Source organism: Mobula birostris, chromosome 9 (assembly GCF_030028105.1).
Source record: "Mobula birostris isolate sMobBir1 chromosome 9, sMobBir1.hap1, whole genome shotgun sequence".
NCBI lineage: Eukaryota > Metazoa > Chordata > Chondrichthyes > Myliobatiformes > Myliobatidae > Mobula > Mobula birostris.
The window spans coordinates 152,622,229-152,644,774 of record NC_092378.1 but is presented as its reverse complement, the minus strand read 5'-3'; the positions used below and the strand labels follow the sequence as shown (position 1 = coordinate 152,644,774).

The 22,546-nt window shown below is 50.4% G+C and overlaps 1 protein-coding gene across 1 annotated transcript in view; it reads left to right on the top strand.

Moving 5' to 3' along the window:
- Nucleotides 1-22,546, top strand: part of vwa3a (von Willebrand factor A domain containing 3A) — a 60,651-nt gene that overhangs the window by 4,806 nt on the left and 33,299 nt on the right. Inside the window, 16 exon segments of the mRNA XM_072267322.1 lie at nt 1,148-1,202; nt 3,231-3,332; nt 3,455-3,561; nt 5,342-5,467; nt 6,232-6,340; nt 6,853-6,918; nt 7,357-7,482; nt 7,717-7,855; nt 8,713-8,816; nt 10,012-10,092; nt 12,311-12,405; nt 12,681-12,800; nt 13,208-13,282; nt 15,476-15,614; nt 17,411-17,603; nt 21,434-21,504. Of these exon segments, the coding sequence (XP_072123423.1) occupies nt 1,148-1,202; nt 3,231-3,332; nt 3,455-3,561; nt 5,342-5,467; nt 6,232-6,340; nt 6,853-6,918; nt 7,357-7,482; nt 7,717-7,855; nt 8,713-8,816; nt 10,012-10,092; nt 12,311-12,405; nt 12,681-12,800; nt 13,208-13,282; nt 15,476-15,614; nt 17,411-17,603; nt 21,434-21,504 (1,708 nt within the window).

Below are 22,546 nucleotides of genomic sequence, written 5' to 3'. Positions count from 1 at the left end.
CTTTGGTAGAAGGAATAAAGGCATAGATTATTTTCCAAACAGGGAGAAAATTCAAAACCCTGAGGTGCAAAGGGACTTGGGGGTTCTGGTGCAGGAGTTGCAGGCTGAGTCTGTGGTGAGGAAGGCAAATGCGATGTTAGCATTCATTCTGAGAGGACTAGAATATAACAGCAAGGATGTAATGTTGAGACTTTATAAAGCACTAGTGAGGCCTCACTTGGAGTATTGTGGGCCCCATATCTAAGAAAGGGTGTAAACAGTCGACATTTCAGGCTGAGACTCTTCATCAGTGCAGGGTCTCGGTCCAAAATATCAACAGTTTACTCTGCTGCCTGGCTTGCTGAGTTCCTCCAGCAGTTTGTGTGTATTGCTTGGATTTCAACTTCTACAGATTTTCTCGTTTAATAAAGAATGTATTGACATTGGAGAGGGTCCAGAGGAGGTTCAGGAGAATGGTCCCAGGAGTGGAAGGGTTAATGTATGAGGACCATTTGATGGCTCTGGGTCTGCACTTGCTGGAGTTTAGAAGAATGAGGGGGGCTTATTATTGAAACTTATCGAATATTGAAAGACCTAGATTGGCTGTGGAGAGGATGTTTCTTACAGTGGGTGAGTTTATGACCAGAGGCTTCAGAATAGAGGGACGTCCCTTTAGAACAGAGGTGAGGAAGAATTTCTTTAGCCAGAGGTTGGTGAATCTGAAATTCAATGCCATAGACTGCCATGGAGACCGTCATTGGCTATGTTTAAAGTGAAAATTGATAGGTTCTTGATTAGTCTGGATGTGAAAGGTTACAGGGAGAAGGCAGGAGAATGGGATTAAATCAGACCTGATGGATAGTGGACAGACTCGATGGGCCGAATGGCCTGTCTGCTCCTGTGCCTTAAGGTTCGGAGTTTTGTGTCCACTTCAGGTCGCTGCAATGCCAGAAAGATTGGAGGCTTTAGAGAGGTTGCAGAGCAGATTTAGAATCAAAATCAGGTTTATTATCACTGATATATTGTAAAATATGTTCTTTTGCAGAGGCAGTACCATGCAAAATATACTATATAAAATATACTATAAAGTGCAATAAGTAGTATAAAAAAATTAAATCAGTAGTCAAAGACAGTTACCAATGAATGTAACTTTGGCTTAATATTTCAGAATGGTTGATGCCTGTCAGAAACGGACCCAGTGGCTGAGGGAAGGGAGCAAAAAGGTTGGTGCTCTGAGGTTGTGCATTGGAGTGACTGAAGGCAGAAGAGGCCATTCAGCCCTTTGTGCTTGTCCTAGCTCTGTGAACCAGCTGGGTGGTCCTGTTCCCAGGATCGTACACGGCTTGTGTTTTACCTGCTCTTCTGCGGGGTGAGGGATCTGCTGAGTCTGGCGGAATTTGAATCACAGCGTTCCTGTGTGTTGTTTCAGATCAGAGCTCTCCCCTCCTGCACCCCCCCCCCGCTTACACTAGCAGTTACTCTTTCACTTCATTAAATAAAATATCCTATTTGTACTCTATTGCATCTCTCCCCGAACCCCGTCCAAAGTAAGATTAAAGATTAGCTTTGTCGGTACATTCAAATACACAGTGAAGAGTATCTCTAAGTGTTCTGGGTGCATCCCTTGGGTCACATGCTTCCAGTATCAACATAGTTTGCACAGATCTTCCTAACCCTAACCCCTACGGTAGGAGGAAACCAGAGCACTGTGAGGAAACCCCCAGGGTCACGGTGAGAGCAGGTAGAGACTCCTCACAGGCACCGGCAGGAATTGAACCCGTCTGGTGGGCGCTGTAGGGCGATGCACTGACCGCTGCATTGCCGTGCCTCCCTCACGTGAAACGAATATTCCCAAACGAAAGCCTCACTCTTCATCACGGAGCTGAAAGAGTCAGAGTTCTTGTTCAGAAAATACTGGAACGTTTGCCAGCGTTGTGGTGATTGGGAAGCTGTAGCAGGCTTGTATGCAATGAACTTTATCGTTTTGTGGTAATAATACAGGTGTAAACATTATTCCGACTTACAGGAGTAAGTATTACAAAATAAAAGGAATAATGGCGTAGTGTTCATTGTCCATTCAGAGATCCTACGGTGAAGGTGAAGAAGCTGTTCCTAAAATGTGTGTGTGTCTTCAGGCCCCTGCACCTCCTCCCTGAGGGTAGTCATGAGGAACAGCATAAAAGACAAAGATTAGCTTTAGTTGTGACATGTACAGTGCATTGAAATATTGAAAGTTATAGTGAAATGCGCCGTTTGTGACAGCGGCCAGCACAGACCAAATACGTGCCGGGGGCAGCCAGCAAGTGTCGCCATGCTTCTGGCAGCAGCATAACGTGTCAAACCTTCCTAACCGGAACCCGTACGTCTTTGGGATGTGGGAGGTAACCCGAGCGCCTGGAGGAATCGCAAGTACTCATGGGGAGAACGTACAAACTACTTCAGGGAACTCAATGCAGATTGTGATTTCTGGTGCTGTAGAGTGTTATGCTAAATGCTACACTACCGTGCATCCATATCACAGGTGGTGAGGTTAACGATAGATGCCACCCTCTTGAGGTATCACCCCTCGAAGATGCCCTCGATGGTGGCGGCTAGTGCCCATGGTGGACCTGGCTGAGTTTACAAGCCTGTGCAGTCTCTGGAGATCCTGTGTATCGATGCCTCCAGACCAGAAGGTGATGCAACCAGTCAGAATACTTTATACTTACTTTATACATTATTGTCGCCAAACAATTGATACTAGAGCGTACAATCATCTCAGCGATATTTGATTCTGCTCTTCGTGCTCCCTGGAGTACAAATCGATAGTAAATATTAAAAATTTAAATTATAAATCATAAATAGAAAATAGAAAAGGGAAAGGAAGGTAGTGCAAAAGAACTGAGAGGCAGGTCCGGATATTTGGAGGGTACGGCCCAGATCCGGGCCAGGATCCGTTCAGCAGTCTTATCAGAGTTGGAAAGAAGCTGTTCCCAAATCTCGATGGTACATCTGTAGAAATTTGCAAGTCTTTGGAGACATAGAACTCCTAATGAAGTCCCGACACTGGCGGCTTTCTTCCTGATTGGAATTGGAATTGGCTCTAATCTGATGTGCAGGGCAATATAGATGTCACCCAGGAACAGCACACGTATTTATAATCGTCCCCATGGGGTTTCTCACACCCAGCAAGGTTAGAAGACTGAGTGGTGACGTAGTGAGTTGTGTTGTTGCTGCTGTCCCCTGCTCTAACCGGCTGTCTTCCTCCCCAGGTGTTCGGCCTGGTGAGAGGCAAGCACCTGGGCGTGCTGGTGGACTGCTCTGATGCCAACTGCGGCCTTGGTCGACAGGAACAGCTGCAGGGAGCTCTGCTGGTTAGTGTCCTGGCTCGAGGGGGCAAGGCGTCTGCGTGCAGAATGGGCACGGGTTTTGTGCATCCACCTCTCTGTCGTCACGATAAACTGACCCTGCCTACCCCCTGTGTCTTGTGTGACAGACTCTGCTGGAGGAACAGATGAGGGACACCAAACAGATCTATCTCCTGGCCTTCGGCAGCGACCTCTACCCCCTGTGGGAGAATGCTCGTGACCTCAACGTCCGCACGTAAGTCCCTCTGCGACCGCCAGCCACCCAGTACTTGTGTCTGGTGTCTCAGACCTTCCACCTCTGGGTTACAGAACACAGAATCAGAATTGGGTTAATTATCAAAGATTATTTATCACACGTACATCGAAACTACACTCAGTGGCCATTTTATTAGGTAGACCTGTACACATAGTCATAGTCATACTTTATTGATCTTGAGGGGAAATTGGTTTTCGTTACAGTTGCACCATAAATAATAAATAGTAATAGAACCATAAATAGTTAAATAGTAATATGTAAATTATGCCAGTAAATTATGAAATAAGTCCAGGACCAGCCTATTGGCTCAGGGTGTCTGACCCTCCAAGGGAGGAGTTGTAAAGTTTGATGGCCACAGGCAGGAATGACTTCCTATGACGCTCTGTGTTGCATCTCGGTGGAATGAGTCTCTGGCTGAATATACTCCTGTGCCCCAGTACATTATGTAGTGGATAGGAGAGATTGACCAGGTTGGCATGCAACTTAGACAGCCCTCTCGTTATTAACAGCTGCTCGTTAATGCAAATATCTGATCAGCCAATCATGTGGCAGCAACTCAATGCATAAAAGCATGCAGACATGGTCAAGAGATTCAGTTGTTGTTCAGATCAAACATCAGAACAGGGAAGAAATGTGATCTAAGTGGCTCTGACTGTGGAATGGTTATTGGTGCCAGACAGGGAGGTTTGAGTATCTCGGAAACTGCTGATCTCCTGGGATTTTCATGCACAACAATCTAGAATTTACTAAGAATGGTGCGAGAAACAAAAAGCATCCAGTGAGCAGCAGTTTCTGTGGGGAAAACACCTTGTTAATGAGAGAGAATGGCCGAGCGATGAGCCATGCTGGTGTGCTGCACCATTGGAGCGTAACCTGTTTGAGATCGTGTCACTGCTGGAGATGGAGATGGAGCGAGTATTTCAGTAAGGAATCGAGGCTGGGGGGTTCCGATGCCCGTCTATCTAACCCGGGTACAAGGTTGATCGTTCTAAGCACTGAGCCGACTTAGAGGGGTTGGGAACGTCTTCAGGCTGGATGGCAAAGTCCAGGCCGAGGGTGTGTCACTGTGGCAGGGTCCAAGGGGCACGACCCGGTGTTTGGACAATTTAATCACCGGCCTGGGAAGGAAGGGTGTCAAGACCGGAGGCGAGGATCAGGTTGATTTCGCTCGCTCGCTCGCTCTCCCGCGATGATCACTCCTCTCTCCGTGGCGCTGAAGCTGTGGCACTGCCCTGGCCACTACGCCCCTCGTGTCTGCCAGCTTTGTGGCGATCTGCCCCACAGTGTGATGAACTGAGACCGAGGCTACAGGTCTCCTCCAGGCTCCAGGCTCCAGGCTCCAGGCTCTGGGCCCATGGACTTGGAAGGCTGAACTTGCTTTTATTATTGGAATAATTTATGTTTTCTTTTTTATCTGCATTGGGTGTTGGTCTTGCTTTTTTAAAAGGGGTTCTTTCAGGTTTCTTGCTTAGTGGCTGCCTGTAAGCAGGCAAATCTCAAGGTTGTGTAATTTGTACATTCTTTGATGATAAATGTACTTTGAGACTGGTTCAAGCTGACAGGAACTCGAATAACCACACGTTCCAGAACAGAAGAGGACCTCTGAACACATGACACGTTGAACCTTACAGGTGTACAGGCGTGTCTCGTGAAGTGGCCACTGAGCACATTAGAACTAATTCATTGCTGATCAGTGCATTACAGCTGGTCCATGGTTAGCCGATACGTTACAGCCTGACTGCTAATTTTCACTTTACAGGATGGACGAAGCCCGTCAGTGGGTTCAAGGTCTCCAACCCTGCGGAAGCTGCAATCTGCTGAAGGCTCTGAACATGGTGCTGAAAGTGAGGCAGCTGGATGCTCTACTGATCGTCCTGGGGACCTGGTAAGAGTTGGGCTGGACCCTGGGGCTCTGCCCAGAACCTCAGATCCCCTTTCAGCCCTATTCTCCTAACTCCTCTCTGTAACACTTGATGCCCTGACTAAACAAGAAGCTGTCAACATCCTCCTAAGATACACCCAATTGCTTGGCCTCCACAGATTCACCACCCTGTGGCTAAACAAATTCCTCCCCATCTCTGTTTTAAATGGATGTTCCTCTATTCTGAGGCTGTGCCCTCTGGCCCTAGACTCCCCCACAATAGGAAACATCCTCTCCACATCCACTCTATCTAGGCCTTTCAATATTCAGTAGGTTTCAATGGATTCCCCTCATTCTTTGAAACTCCAGCGAGTTCAGGCCCAGTGCCATCAAATGCTCCTCATGCATTAACCCTTTCATTCCCCAAATAATTTCCGTGAATTCTTCTGGTCTCTCTGCAATGACAGCACATCCTTCCTTAGATAATGGGCCCAAAACAGCCCGCGATATTCCAAGTGCGGTCTGACAAATGCGTTATAAACCGTTGATGCTCAGACACCTGAAGCTGCACACCCTTTTCCAGCCACCGACCCCTCGGCGAGGGCGGGCACGTGGACTCAAGGCAGGGTTGGTGCTCAGGGTCGAACCTGGGTCTCCGGGGGCGACTGCACTCACCGCTGTGTGGTCTGGCAGTGCTGGGGGAGGGCCAGGGAAAGGTGGGGGGGGTGGGGGGTTAACATGAGCAGGTGAAAGACGCACTACAAACACAGGTCCCCCTCCCCTCGCAGCCCTGACCAGCCAGCGGAGATTTTGTGGGATCACCTGCAGCAGTGTCTGCTCGGGAGGAGCCTTCCCATCCAGACGGTGGCGTTCGACTGCAGCGATCACAGGACCCAGGTGAGGCAGCGGGACTTGGGGGAGGAGAGGGTGAGGTGTGCCCAGTGGGTTCTCTCAGCTCAGTGATCCCAAAACAGTGGGATCACCTTCCTTCCCAAATTTTTCCCGGAAGAATTCCTTCCCCCAGCTGTGGTTCGCTGGTTTCCAAGCGAGGTCAGTACTCTTCTTACCACCGAGGTGCTGTGGATGCTGAAAATCTTTATTACATTTATTTAGAAATACAACGTGGAACAGGCCATTCCGGCCCAGTAACCCCCGATTTAACCCTAGCTAATCACAGGACAATTCACAATGACCAATTACCCTACTAACCGGTACGTCTTTGGACTGTGGGAGGAAACTGGAGCACCCGGAGGAAACCCACGCAGCTCACCCACACAAAATTAGTCTGATTCGTCCACTGGCTGGTGTAGGATGCTCGATGGGTCGGCATAGAGCTGATGGGCCAAAGGTCCTGTTTCTGGGCGGTGATTTGGATGTGCTGAGGACTGATTCTCGCTCCTTGTCTCCAGGCGTTGCTGAGATCACTGGCAGAGATGTTGGGAGGACGTTTCCACTCCTACACCCTGGCAAGTCAGGTAATCCGATGCTGCCCCCCCCCCTCACTCCAGCATACGTGGCCACCCCCCCTTTGCTCCCAGCTCCTTCACACCCTTTTCTGGAAGTTGGCTACTGTTGCTGGGGGAGGTGTGGGGTGTCCAGGGGCCACTGGTACCTTGGCAATTTGATTCCTTCCTCCTGGCACTGAGGGACCTGGGATGAAGACCAAACCCAGGGGCCAGGACCAGGACACTGGGGAAGATGGTTGGGAGGTCAAGCAGCCTCCACGGGGAGAGGAACGCCAGCCAGCCCAGTGACCTGGCGTCAGGGATCGTTGGAGAAGCCAGAATGGGGGGTGTTCGGGGGTGGGGAGGAGTTAACAGAGATATTCAAATTCCTGCTGAAGATGGGAAGAAACATTGGAACATAGAAACAGGAGCAGGAGTCGGCCATTTGTCCATGTGTCCTGTCTGCAGGCGTGCTGGGGCACTGACCTCGAAGACCTGGCTCGGGAGCTGGAGAGAGCAGGCGAGGCGCTAGAGACGGTGGCGGAGCTGAAGGAGGGTCTGCTCGGACAGGCCGTGGGCGCCATCCTTGCCGAGGTAGGGTGTCCGGTGCAGGAGGGAGGGGCTGTCGGTGAGGGGCAGTCTATGGCCGTGGTGGGAGGGAAGAGTCCTGGGGAGGGGGAGGAGGGATAGGGAAGAGGGTAGGTGAAAGCAGAGGGAATGATGGGGGAGCATTAGGGAAGCTGGACTCTGGTGGGGTCAGGGGGCAGGAACTGTACTGACCTCCGAACACCAGGCCCTCTGACCCCACTCTCTCCCTTCCGAGCCTAGGTGTCGACAGAAGTTGCCGGGATGCCGCTGGCCTGGTTCCTCCCCCGGCCACCCAACCACGAGGGCCTGCTGTCCATCGAGGCCCCTGGCCTCCTGCCTCGAACCTCAGCTGAGTGGCTGAAGCACAGCGGACTGAAAGGTGTTGCGTTCTCGCGCCTCCATCGCCATCATCCTCCTGACCCCTCAGCCCATGAACTTTACCCTGGTGACCTTTCTCCTTAAACACACTCCACCCTCTGACCTATCCCCTCGGTGACCCTGTTCCTCCTGATCTACCGCTCAGTGACCATAGAACCATAGAGACTACAGCACAGAAGCAGGCCCTTTGGCCCTTCTTGGCTGTGCCGAACCATTTTCTGCCTAGTCCCACTGACCTGCACATGGACCATATCCCTCCATACACCTCCCATCCATGTATCTGTCCAATTTATTCTTAAATGTTAAAAAAGAACTCGCATTTACCACCTCGTCTGGCAGCTCATTCCATACTCCCACCACTCTCTGTGTAAAGAAGCCCCCCCCAATGTTCCCTTTAAACTTTTCCCCCCTCACTCTTAACCCATGTCCTCTGGTTTTTTCCTCCCCTTGCCTCAGTGGAAAAAGCCTGCTTGCATTCACTCTATCTATACCCATCATAATTTTATATACCTCTATCAAATCTCCCCTCATTCTTCTACGCTCCAGGGACCTTTCCCTTCAGTGACTCATCCCCTTGACTTTTCCATTCAGTGACCTTTGCCCTCATTGACCCCATTTCCTAGTGACCTTTCTTCTCAGAGGCCCTGTCCTATTTAGTATTTTCCCTCAGAGACCCTCTGCCCTGTGACCCTTCCCCTTTTTTCTAGGAACCCCTCCCCGTGACCTTTCAGCAATTTGCATAATGACTGTTGCTTCTGGTGACACCTGCCCTCGCTGACCTCTGCCTCTGCGTGACACTCATCGCCCCATCCTGCCTGGATCTTGCTGTGCACTGACCCCTCCCCCTCTCTCCTCCAGCCAGGAAGCTGGGCCTGTACCAAGTCTTGGCTCCAAACGCCTTCTCCCAGTGCGAGGCATTCGTCCCCATCCTGCGCAAGACCGTCTCCTCCACCCTGCATCAGGTAGGTCCCACCTTCAGGCAGCTTCCGGCCTCTGACTCCAACCTCCCTCCCCGGTCCTTGTCCTCAGGACCTCCCAACTTCTGCCTCCCTCCGTCCCTCTTGTTCATCAAAGAGGTCTCCACCGAGGCTGGTTCTATCCACACTCCATTCCCTGGCGAGGTACTTGCTTAGAACAGCAAAGCTCAGAAACAGGCCCTTTGGCCCACAATACCATGCTGAACTAGTTAATGACACAGTGTCCATATCCCTCCTTTCCCTGCACACATACGTGCCTCAGAGCCGCTTCACACCACCCCGGGCAGCTCATTCCAGTCGCCCACCACTCTGTGAGTGTCAAAAAAATCTTGTCCCACATCTTCTTCGAACTGATCCCCTCTCACCGTAAGTGCATGCTCTCTAATATTAGATTTTTAATCCTGGGGAGAAAAGATTCTAACTCAATACTCTATCTGTGTGTCTCATAATCGGATGAACTTTTATCAGGTCTCCTCTCCACCGTTCCAGAGAAAACAACCCCTGTTGGTCCAATCTCTCTGTATATATTAGCATCCTGGTAAACCTCTTTTGCACCCTCTCCAGTCCCTCCACATCCTTCCTGTAGTGGTGTGACCAGAACTGAATGCAGTCCCCCAAACGTGGCCTGACCAGAGCGTTATGTAATTAGAACATAGAACACTACAGGCCCTTTGGCCCACGATGTTATGCCAACCTTTTAATCTACTCCAAGATCAATCTAACCCTTCCCTTCTACATAGCCTCCATTTTTCTATCATCATCATCATCAGGTGCCGTGCCCAGTTTGAGCTTTGACTGCCACGGCCCACACACTCCTGTTTCGGGTCAAGTGGATCAATTCATTGGTATTCATTTCCAATTCTCTGGCTGCTGTCTTCATCATCATTTGTCTTTGTCTTCCTCTTGCTTTCCTCCCTTCAATCTTTCCCATAATTACCGTGCATTCTAACTCCTCTTTCCTAATCGCATGTCCAATGAAGTTACGTTGCCTTTTCATGATCTCATACATTATTTCTCTTTTTGTGTTTGCTCTGCTCATGACATCCTCGTGTGTGGCGAGGCTGTAAGGTGAGGGATCAGTGGGGGTGTAAGGTGAGGGGTGGGCAAGGATCTAGGGTGAGGGGTCGGCAGGGGTGAAAGGTGAGGGTCAGCAGGGGTGACGAAAGTGTTTGGTTTGCAGAAGGCCATGGTGCAGCTGGAGTGGTGTGACGGGACGGTGAAAAATCTACACGTGGACCCACCCCAACTCTACGAGTATCAGGTGAGGGTCACACATCCCCTCCATTGTCACCTCTCCCCTCACTCACTCACCCTCCCCCTCACTCCCCTCCTCCTTCCTGCTCTCTGCCCTCTCTCCCTCAGTCCCACTCCACCTGTCCCACCAGCATTCAAAGATTCGAAGTACATTTATTATCAAAGTACGTAGACAGTAATCAACCCTGGGATTCGAACTCCCGCAGACAGCCACGAAACAAGGAAACATCATGGAACTTGTTCAATGAAAACATCAAACACCCAAAAAAAACAAATCATGCAAATGGCAGAAAACAAGCGGGAGGAGAAGGTGGAGGCGCGACGCAGCGCGCGCAGCCTCTGGTGAAATGATATCGTCTTTGTTAAATAGGGGCCGTGCACATGTAGCCCCCCGGCCAGCCTCAGGGTCGCTCGGCTCGCTGTCATCTAGGGAAGCAGCCCTCGGACCCGCCAAACTGGGTAATTAAGTTTGTGTGGATGCTGTGTGAGGTACCCCACCCTGCCCAAATAACAGACAATACACCAGATACGATTAAATGATTTACAGTTTATAGATATTACTGGAACTATATAATTAATAGAGAATAAAATATAAAAGGAAAATAAAAGGCGCCACACTTATCAAAGTTCAATCCCTTCGTGCACAAACAGTTGGAGCTCAGGACCCTTCTTCTTCACCCTGCGACCCCTCGGACCACCCCGAGTGGCTGCCTGGAACCAACAATGGTGGTCGACCAGACGCTCCACACGGGTCCGTCTCTGTCTCCTCTCCTCGCCGAACACCCCGCTCAGGGTCCGACCCTGTTAGCGGACATCATAGCACCTGGTCCATCCTCTGTCTCTCTCTCCCACCTTCTGCCCCAAAACCCCGCGCAGACAAATCTTCCAGATACACCAAAAACATAACAACTGTCCCAATTGGTTCGTAACATCTTATCACAGCCTAACCCAAAACAAGCTGCTAGCGCAAGAACTTTTTCAGCATTTAACATAACAAAGAAGCATTCCCAAGTATAACATAACAAAGAAGCCATTTTAATCAGCCTATGCAGTAACATAAAAGACGAAACCCCCTTACACACAATTCTGATTTGATGGAGGCAGCTGTGAGAAGCACGGAGGAACATCTGGAGAAACTTCTGAAATGCCCGGTTCGCTGCCGCTGCTACTGTGCGATCGAGAATCTCCGGAGGGAAAGGTCCCAAATCCTTGGCTTTGCTTGTTGCCTGTTGCCGGGGCCAGGGTTGAAGTGCTTGGCAGAGATGGTGCTCAGTGCTCAGTGTCGGAGGGCTGGTCGGAGGCTCGAAGTTTTCAGACGACTCAGAGTCAGACTGTGGTCGGGCATGGCAGGGAGAGTTTTCTTCCTTGTCCCGTCTGCATGAGATGTGGGACTTTCAAGAGACTTTTAACTTTTTTTACTGTGCCCATGGCCTGTTCTTCATCAAGTTATGGTATTGTTGCACTGTTGTAACTTTATGTTATAATTATGTGGGTTTTGTCAGTTTTTCAGTCTTGGTCTGTCCTGTGTTTCTGTGATATCACACCGGAGGAATATTGTATCATTTCTTAATGCATGCATTACTAAATGACAATAAAAGAGGACTGTGTGTCCTCATAATCTGATCTAATCTAAATATCACACAGAATAAAACTTCAAACATAGAGTCCTTGAAACAGATCAGGAGTGTTCAGTTCAGTCCAGCTTGGCTCTGTGTCATTCTGTGACTGCTGACCATGGAGCCAGTCTGCCCAATCAAAGTAGCATTTAAAAATATAGAGTAATAAGAAAGCAGAAACAGGTATAACTGACCTGTCTGCAGGACGTCGCCTTTGGTCGTGTCGTTTGCTGGCACCAGCTTGCACCAGTCTGTGATGCTCCATCATTCCCTTTCCAGTCCCTTTTCCTCCTCCCATCTTCCCCTTCCCTTCCCCCATTTCCCCTTCCTCCCCATCTTCCCTTTCCCTCCTCTCACTCCTTTGTTCCCTCCCCAACTCCCCTTCTCTCTCCCCATTTCTCTCTTGCTCCCTTCTTCCCTCTCTCTCCTACTCCCTCTTCACCTCTCTCCCTTCTCCTCTTTCTCTCCCCTCTCCCTCCCCGTTCCTTTCCCTCTTCACCCTTCTCTGCCCTCACCCACCCCTTCCCTCCCCCTCTACCTCCTCTCCCCTCTCTCCCTCCCTCCCCCCCGACGTTCCCGGACTGACCGGTGTCCCCGGACTTTCTGCAGAAGCGTCTGTCCCGAGCCGTGAACCGGTTTGAACTCAGGATCAAGTGGCTGTCCAATCGCAGCAGGAGGATGTGGGGCAACCTGTGTGAGAAAAGGTCAGTGATTGACCCTGTCACCCAGCGGCCATGACCCTGGGGCTGTGACCCCAATAACCCCGGTAATCCTGCAGCTGTGACCCCTGGCGACCCTATGGCCATGACCTCCCAGTAACCCAACGACCATGACTTCCCAACGACCCCTTGGCCATGACTCCCCAGTGACCCCCACGGCCATGACCCCCCCCCCGTGACCCCAACGACTGTTGCTGCGACCCGGTGACCCTGGTTGGTATGGTGACTGTGACGAGGGGTTGCGGTCTCTGCCCCCACAGGGTGGTGGTGGTGTTGGATACCTCGATCTACAATGGCAGGTACATCATCCACCTTCAGCACGCTGTGCGGCTGCTCCTCGAACAACAGCTCGCCAACCGCGACGCCTTCAACCTGTTAGCGTGAGTGAACCTTCTCTCACCCTGCCCCTCACTCTCACACCCTCCCTCTATTTTCCTTCTTTCTATCCACCCCCTCTACCCTCTCCCCCTCCCTCTCTGACCCCCTCCCACTCTGCCCCAACCCTGTCCCTCTCTTTTTCTTCCCTCTTTGTTCCTCTCATTAATCCTAGACCTTTGGAGCTTGCTATTCCTCCTGCTTACTGTTTAGCCTAAGCGGATTTGGTGACCCTGGGGCTGTGTGGTGTGTGTGTGTGTGTGTGTGTGTGTGTGTGTGTGTGTGTGTGTGTGTGTGTGTGTGTGTGTGTGTATGTACATGTACGTGGAGGGAGGGCGTTGGGATGGGTAGGGTGTTGGTGGGAGATGGGGTCTCCATTCTTTACTGGGATGTTAACTGTTGTCCTGTCCAGGTTCGGGTCGGAGGTGAGGCAATTCCAGCCGGGCCTGGTTCCCGTTAGTCCTGACAACCTGCAAGCTGCCTGGAGGTGAGTTCCTGTGGTTCCGTTCCGGCTAAATCCTTACCCCCCAACCACACCAGCCCCCTGCTCTGTTTCTGTTCCAACTAAACCCTCAGCCCCCTGTTGTTCTCTATATATTCCTTGTCGCTCCCCGATCTCCCCCACCCCCCACAGCTTGTCTGCTGTGTACCTGCAACTGCAGTCTGGTGAATCCCTCTTCCCTCCCTTGTGCCTCGCTCTTCCTCCACCTCCCCCTCTCTTTCTCTTTGTACGCTAGGGCATCACAGTAGTGTGGCAGATAGCGAACGCTTTGCAGCGCTGGTGATCCAGGTTCAATTCCTGCCGCAGTCCTTAAGGAATTGGGACGTTCTCCTGCGTTCTAAAAAGATGTACGGGTTAAGGTTAGTAAGTTGTGGGCACGTTATATTGGCAGAAGAAGCTTGATAACACTGTGGGCTGCTTCCAGCACGTCCTCGGACTGGGTTGACAATCGACTCAAACGATACATTTCGCTGTGTTCCCCCCCACTTCAAAACATCCACCATCGTTCCTGTACCTAGAAAGACCAAGGTAACATGTCTGAACATGTCTGAACGACTGGCATCCTGTCACACTCACCTCAATAATAGCAAATGCTTAGAGGGGCTGGTCAAGGACAACATCTGCAGCTTGCCACCACCCACACTGGACCCCCTACAATTCGCCTACCGACACAACCGATCGACAGACGACACAATAGCCACAACTCTACACACCGTCCTTACACATCTGGAGAAGAGGGATACTTATGTGAGAATGCTGTTCTTGGACTACAGTTCAGCATTCAACACCATAATTCCCTCCAGGCTCGACAAGAAGCTCAAACACCTTGGACTTGACCCTGCCTTGTGCAGCTGGATCCTGCACTTCCTGTCAGATCGCCAGAAAGTTGTGAGAGTGGGCTCCCTCACCTCGAACCCTCTGACTCTCAATACAGGAGCCCCTCAGGGCTGCGTACTGAGTCCCCTCCTTTACCCCCTGTATACCCATGACTGTATCGCCACCCACAGTTCCAATCTGCTGATTAAATTTGCTGACGACACTACACTGATTGGCCTAATCTCACATAATAACGAGGCAGCCTACAGGGAAGAAGTCATCACCCTGAGCCAGTGGTGTCAAGAAAACAACCTCTCCCTCAATGTTACAAAAACAAAGAAGCTGGTTGTGGATTACAGGAGGAATGGAGACAGGCTAACCCCATTGACATCAATGGATCTGGGGTTGAGAGGGTGAACAGCTTTAAATTCCTCGGCATAAATATCACTGAGAATCTCACATGTACATAGTGGCTGTGTGGTGAAAAGGCACAACAACGCCTCCTTCACCTCAGATGGTTGAAGAAGTTTGCTGTGGGCACCCATGTTCTAAGAACTTTCTATAGGGGCATGATTGAGAGCATCCTGACTGGCTGCATCACTGCCTGGTATGGGAACTGTACCTCCCTCAATCGCAGGACTCTGCAGAGAGTGGTGCGGACAACCCAGCACATGTGTAGATGTGAACTTCCTCACTATCCAGGACATTTACAGAGATGGGTGTGTAAAAAGGGCCCGGAAGATCACTGGGGACCTGAATCACCCCAACCACAAACTATTCCAGCTGCTACCATCTGGGAAACAGTACCGCAGCATAAAAGCCAGAACCAACAGACTCCGGGACAGCTTCTTCCACCAGGCCATCAGCCTGATTAATTCATGCTGATACAACTGTATTTCTATGTTATATTGACTGTCCTGTTGTACATAATATTTATTATAAATTACTATAAATTGCACATTGCACATTTGCACGGAGACATGATGAAAAGATTTTTACTCCTCATGTATTTGAAGGCTGTAAGTAATAAAGGCAATTCAATTCAATGTACAGGTGGCAAGTTCAAGATCAAGATTCAAGATTGCTCAATGTCACTTCCAGTACACAAGTGTAAAGGAGAACAAAATAATTGTTACTCTGGATCTGATGCAGCACAAAAAAACACAAATCAGATAAAGAACACAAAAATAAAGAAGCACAATAAATATAAATCACAAGATATCTTGTATACACAGATTGATTGTATGTCCATGAAGTGACGCTAGGCACAGGAGTGTCTGTACACAAGGTGACTGACAGGAATTGATGAAGTAGTGGTGGTTGGGGAATCTTTATATAAGCTGACCCTTATCGTTACCCCAGGTGGAGCCTGTCCCTGCGGTGTGAAGGCAGCCGGAACCTGCTGGCCACGCTGAAGGCTGCGGTGGAGACGGATCCAGCCGACCGCCAGGCTCCCTGCGGCATCTACCTCCTCACCACCGGCATTCCTGACCAGCCACGGGTAGGATCCCCACCACTAATACCGCAGGTCCCGGTCGTCTGAGATCAAAAGCACTCAGAGATCGCAGAAATGGGGCCTTTATCCCATCCAGTCCATTTCAACCCCATCTTCTGCCCGCACCCCTCCCATCCGCGCACTTATCCAAACTTCTCTTAGATGTTACAATGGAAGCTGCTTCCACTGGCAGCTCGTTCCACACCCTCACCACCCTCTGAGTGAAGATGTTCCCCCTCATGTTCCTCATAAATGATTCACCTTTCAGCCATAACCAATGACCTCTAGTTCTACACTCAGCTACAGCCTGATGAAGGGCCTCAACCTGAGGCATCGGCTGCTTATTCATGTCCATAGTCGCTGCCTGGCCTGCTGAGTTCCCGCAGTATTTTCCAGTGTCCGCAGAACCTCTAGTTCTAACCTCACCCAGCCTCAGTGGAAAAAGCCTGCTTGCATTTACCCTGTCTATACCCCTCATAATCTTGTCTACCTCTATCAAATCTCCCCTCGTTCTCCTACGCTCCAGGGAATAAAATCCGAAGCTATTCAACCTCTTCCCTATAACTCAAGTCCTGGCTACATTCTTGTGAGATAGGTCAGGAAGGTGGGAGGGTGTCAGGTGGAAGACAGGGTCCTGTAACCCGAAGACCATGGGGGGGGGGGGGAGGAGAGATCTCCTGTGTTGTGCCTGGAGTAGGAGGGGGCGAGGGGGGGCTGGAACACTGAAAGATGGACTTCCGCCGTAATGAAGGTGTTGTGTTTCTACAAAAGCTTAATCCAGACAGCACCAAACGCTGTACATCTTCAAGTTTCCAAATATTGTAGTTCAAATTATGTGTCATTAATGACAGACTCAGTTCTCTGGGGGAGGCAGGGTGTGGAGCCACCAGTTCCCATGGATACCGTGTGCACCCTCTCCAAGGACACCCGGACACCAGGGCCTGGAAGAGGGGCTAGCAATCAGCCAGAGCACGTCCGTGAATGGCCCCTTGGCCGGGCCTGCCTCAGCAAGTTGGTGTTTGAGCTGCCTCCCCTGTTTCAGATTGTTTACTTGGTGTGGGGTGGGAGGCATCCTGATGGCAGAGGAAAGTGCTGCTGAGGTCGAGGAGAGGGGCCGTGACGTGGTTAGAGGGTGGGACGGACCGATATGGCCTCGCCCAGAGGCCACGTGCTGGGCAACCTCCAGATTTCAGATTCAGATTAGTTTATTTATCACAAGTACGTCGATACACACAGTGAAATATGTCGTTTGCGTTAGCAGCCAATGCATCCCAAGGATGTGCTGGGGACAGCCCGCATGTGTCACCACACACTCTGGTGCCAACAGAGCAGGCCCACAATGTTCACAGAACAACACAAGCAACAAGAACCGAACAAGGCAACAGCCAAACGAGCCCCTTTTGCACCCTCCCACCCACCCAGCCACCCACACACAGATACAAACAGTACAGGCCTCCAGCATCATGACTGCTCACCTCCAGGCCTCTGGCTTCCAGTCCCTGGCCCCGGACTCTTGGAATCGTAAACAACGGCCTCCTACCTCCACCCTCTGGCATAGACCCTCAGACTTTGGACTTCAGAATTCCAGACCTGCTGAATTTGGTCTTTGATGTTCAGACCTTGACCTCTGGTGTAAATCCTGGGACAAATTGACCACGGGACTTTGAACTTGGGGCCTTGAACTTCAGACTCAAACGGACCTCTGATCCCAGAGCTTGCCGACGGTGGGGCGGGGGTGGGGGAGGTCACCACCCTTGGGAGATCTGACCCTCTGTACCCACCCCCCCCTTCCTTTTCCACAGGTCACCATCTCCTCCTACGTCACTGAGGTTTGTGCTGGTCGCGACCTCCATCTCCATACCTGTCTCTTCAGCGTTGACCCCCAACCCGAGGGCACGGTAATGCCCCGCTATGCCTCCCCACGGGACACGGCGGATACCCTCCGGGAACTGGCGAGGAGTGGTGGTGGGAGGTTCCACTGGTTCCAGGAGTCGGGTGAGTGAGAGCGCGAGGAGGGGAGGGTGACCCCCCCCCCCGTCAGTACTGGGATCTGCCTGTGCAGGGGAGGGGGGTGGGTGCAGTGGGTGACCCTCCAGAGTCTGCTAATCCCTGGGGCAGTTCCCTTTAACAAAAAAATTTTTGTCACAAATCCTGTTCTACAATACTAAATCAGAGAGACAAAAAACAGTGAGAAAGTTCAAAGTAAATTTATTATCAAAGTACACGTCACCATCCACAAGCCAGAGATTCATTGTCTTGTGGGCACACTCAATAGATCTATAGAATAATAACATAACAGAACCAATGAAAGACCACACCAGCTTGGGTGCTCAACCAGTGGGCAAAGACAACAACTCTGCAAATACAATAATAATAAAATAAATCAGCCATAAATATTGAGAACATAAGGTGAAGACTCCTTGAGAGGCCATTGGTGGTGAGAGCAGTTTGAGAGCTTCCAGAAATGCCTTCCTCTCTCCTTCCCTGTTCCCCATTCCCATTTCCCTGTCTCACCTTATCTCCTTACCTGCCCATCTCCTCCCCCTGGTGATCCTCACGGCCTTCTGTCCTCTCCTGCTTCCCAGCTCTTTACTTCAGCCCCTGCACCTCTCCCGGTTTCATCTATCACCTGCTCCCTTGTACCTCTTCCTCCCCTCCCCCAACCTCCTTACTCAGACTCCTCACCTTTTTCCTCCGCTCCTGATGAAGGGCCTGGGCCTGAACTGTCGACTGTTTACTCTTTGCCACGGACGCTGCCTGGCCTGCTGAGTTCCTCCAGCATTTTGTGTGTGCTGCTTTGATTTCCAGCACCTGCAGATTTTCTCTGGTTTGAGAAGAGAGCATGTGCTGGGTGGTGGGGGTCTCTGGTGATGGTACTTTCCTGCGACAGTGTTTCATGTAGATGTGCTCGGTAGTGGGGAGGGTTTTACCCGCGATGGACTGGGTTTTCCACTCAGGGTCATTGGTGTTTCCAGACCAGGCAGCCTGTCAGTATGCTCTCCGATGTCCTACCGAATCTTCACAAATTCCTTAGCAAAAATTAATAACACAAACTCAATTAGATTAAACTGTTCCAATCTCTGTCAAGGATGTTCCCAATGGTCTCGGGACAGTAAAAACCGCCAAGAGGATCTCCAGGGTCCCCCTCCCCCATTCGTGACACTTACTGAGAGCGTTGTGGAAGAGCCCAAAGCATTGTTGAGGATCCCGGCCGCCCATCCCACAATCTCTCAGAGCCACTACTCTCAGGAAGGAGGGACAGGAGCATCAGGACTAGGACTGTCAGACTGGGTAACAGCTTCTTCCCTCAGGCTGTGAGACTAATGAATATTGTGAACAGTTTTGGACTTCTCATCTTAGAAGAGATGTGCTGGCATTGGAGAGGGTCCAGAGGAGGTTCACAAGGATGATTCCAGGAATGAAAGTGTTATCATAAAAGGGACGTTTGATGGCTCTGGGTATGTACTCACCGGAATTCAGAGGATGAGAGGAGATTTCATTGAAACCTTTCGTATGTTGAAAAGGCCGAGAGGGTAGATGTGGGAAGGATGCTTGCCATGGTGGGGGAGTCGAGGACAAGAGGGCACAGCCTCAGGATAGAGGGGCATCCTTTCAAAACAGAGATTCAGAGTGTGGTGAATTGGTGGAATTTGTTGCCACAGGCAGCTGTGGAGGCCAGGCCTTTGGGGTGTATTTAAGGCAGAGATTGAGAGGTTCCTGATTGGACATGGCATCACTGAAATGTTCCCACAACCCATGGACTCACTTTTAAGGACTCTTCACCTCATGACCTCGATATTTATTGCTTTGTCATTTGTTTATTATTGTTCTTTCTTTCTTTTTATATTTACACAGTTTGTTGTCTATTGAACACTGGTTGAATGCCCAATTTGATGCAGTCTTTCATTGATTTGTTATTTATGGATTTATTGAGTATGTCTGCAAGGAAATGTATCTCAGGGTTGTATGTGGAGAGAGAGATTTACTATGAACAATCCACAGCCTGATTCTCAAGTTACTGTTAGCCCTTTCCCTTACAGTGGTACAGCCTCCTTACAGACAGAGATCGAAATTGAACTCAGGCGACTGGTGCGGTAGCGCGCTGTGCTAACCGCTCTGCTACCATGCCACTTGCTTCCACTGATCCAGTGTTGCCCTTGGAGATCAGTACCCAGGTGTCCAGTGTTGGCGGTGGCTCTGGTAGCGGTCTCGGGGCCCCCAGGAGCGGTGGGTCCCTCTCCATGCAGCCAGTGGTCACCGACAGTCTGGGCGGGCACCCTGTGGAGGCCCCCAAAGAGCGGCAGGCCAGTGGGCATCTGCACTGTCACCAGTGTTGGATTCCAACGCTTTTGATCCAAGGCTCTTTTGAAAGGCATAAAACTTTATAATTGTTTTATTAAGCGTTAATAGAACAAAGAGAATTGGAAAAGAAAAGTAGTATGAATCTTAAGAAAGGTATGGGGCCGGCTGGTGGCACAATGACACTGGTGCCCGAGCCGGGAGCGGAGGTTCCCGGGTTCAAAACCGGTCAGGGCTGCCCCCGGGTACACTTCCCATCCGTGTCGGGTTGAGTGTCGAGATCGCAACTCGACCTCTTAAAATAAGGGGAAAGGTACCGCGAAAACGTCTGTGTGAGGAGTGGTGGGCCACACAGTCTCTCTCTCTCACTTTGCGCCTTGTAAAAAGCCATGAAAAGGACATCATCACGGACGCACGCACGCAGACGCAGAGGCACACGCGTAGGCCCACACGCACAGATTAGCACGCACGCAGACGCAGAGGCACACGCATAGACCCTCACGCACAGATTAGCACGCACGCAGACGCAGAGGCACACGCGTAGGCCCACACGCACAGATTAGCACGCACGCAGACGCAGAGGCACACGCATAGACCCTCACGCACAGATTAGCACGCACGCAGACGCAGAGGCACACGCGTAGGCCCACACGCACAGATTAGCACGCACGCAGACGCAGAGGCACACGCGTAGACCCACACGCACAGATTAGCACGCACACAGACGCAGAGGCACACGCGTAGACCCACACGCACAGATTAGCACGCACGCAGGCGCAGAGGCACACGCGTAGACCCACACGCACAGATTAGCACGCAGGCAGGCGCAGAGGCACACGCGTAGACCCACACGCACAGATTAGCACGCACGCAGGCGCAGAGGCACACGCGTAGACCCACACGCACAGATTAGCACGCACGCAGGCACATGCAAAAAAATGGAAAGTTGAGGAAGATAGTAGACCAAGATGCTCAACCTTTCTTGTACCACAGAAAAGAGACATTCCATTCATTTTTGTAGATAAGAGATAACCAATCAGATAGTCGCTTTCCAAATAATGTGATACCAAAGAAGCTTCCAGAAAGAGAGAGAAGTGAAACCACTAGGGGGCACGCTGAATAATTACATATACACACTGTGACCACTAGGGGACGCACTGAACAATTCCATATACATACTGTGACCACTAGGGGGCACACTGAGCAATTCCATATACATACTGTGACCACTAGGGGGCATACTGAGCAATTCCATATATATACTGTGACCACTAGGGGGCACACTGAGTAACTCCATATACACACCATGACCACTAGGGGGCACACTGACCAATTCCATATACATACTGTGACCACTAAGATACATACTAAACAGTTACATGTTTGTAAGTAGTTACATAAAATACAAGCAAGCGTAAATCGTTAAACTGCGAAGAAAACAACTACTGTACAATCTAATTCAACAGCAGAGAAGGGTTAACTATTACCTTGGTCACTGAACATCTCCTCCTTTGGTCTGGTTTTAGGTATCATTGAGAGTGACGATATTCAGCTTATATCGGCTGAAATGGAAAAAGCAGCTAACTATTCTGAAAAGGTACTGCTCAATTGTTGCTGTATTAGACACTGCCGATGTTCCAGGCCAGATCCCTGTAGCTGTATGTTTTTAATATACTCAGTGACCACTTTATTAGGTATCCCCTGGTTGTATGTTCATGGTCTTCTGCTGCTGTAGCCCATCCACTTCAAGGTTTGAGATATTGTGCGTTCAGAGATGCTCTTCTGCACCCCACTGTTGTAAGGTGTGGTTATCTGAGTTACTGTCACCTTCCTGTCAGCTTGATCCAGTCTGGCCATTCTCCTCTGACCTCTCTCATTAACAAGGTGTTTTCACCCACAGAACTGCTGCTCGCTGGATGTTTTTTTGTTTTTCACACCATTCTGTGTAAATTCTACTGACTGTTGTATGTGAAAATCCAGGAGATCAGCAGTTTCTGAGATACTCAAACCACCCCGTCTGGCACCAGCAATCATTGCATGGTCAAAGTCACGTAGATCACATTCCTTCCCCATTCTGATGTTTGGTCTGAACAACAACTGAACGTCTTGACCATGCCTGCATGCTCTTATGCATTGAGCTGCTATCACATGATTGGCTGATTCGATATGAGCAGATTTATCGCAATACCTAATAAAGTGGCTGCTAAGTGTAATAATCAGGGATCACAAAACTACTTACAATTTCAAATTAAAATATGATTACTATTATCTACAGAGCGTTTAAGTCCCTGAGGGGCCTACTGTTCTCAGAACTCCCCCTCTGTGACAGTGGCTTCTCCAGGAACACCTGGGCGTGGATGTGAGACGTCTTTCCTCCCGGGCATTTCATTCCTCAGCACTCTAACAGTAACGCAAACACAGTTAGCAGTGAAACCTTTACCAGGGCATTGCAGCTGAGGGCAGGCAGTCATCTTGGGCAGAGCCCTCGACTGCTCACTGCCTGGCCCAGGAGTAAGCGGACCAGGAGACCCCCCCCTCCCCCCCACCGATTTCCTACTCTGCCTCCCCACCAGGTGACCATCAATCAGGAGCATGGAGCTAAAATTCAACGAGAATTTCAGGAGCAGCCCCCTTCAGCC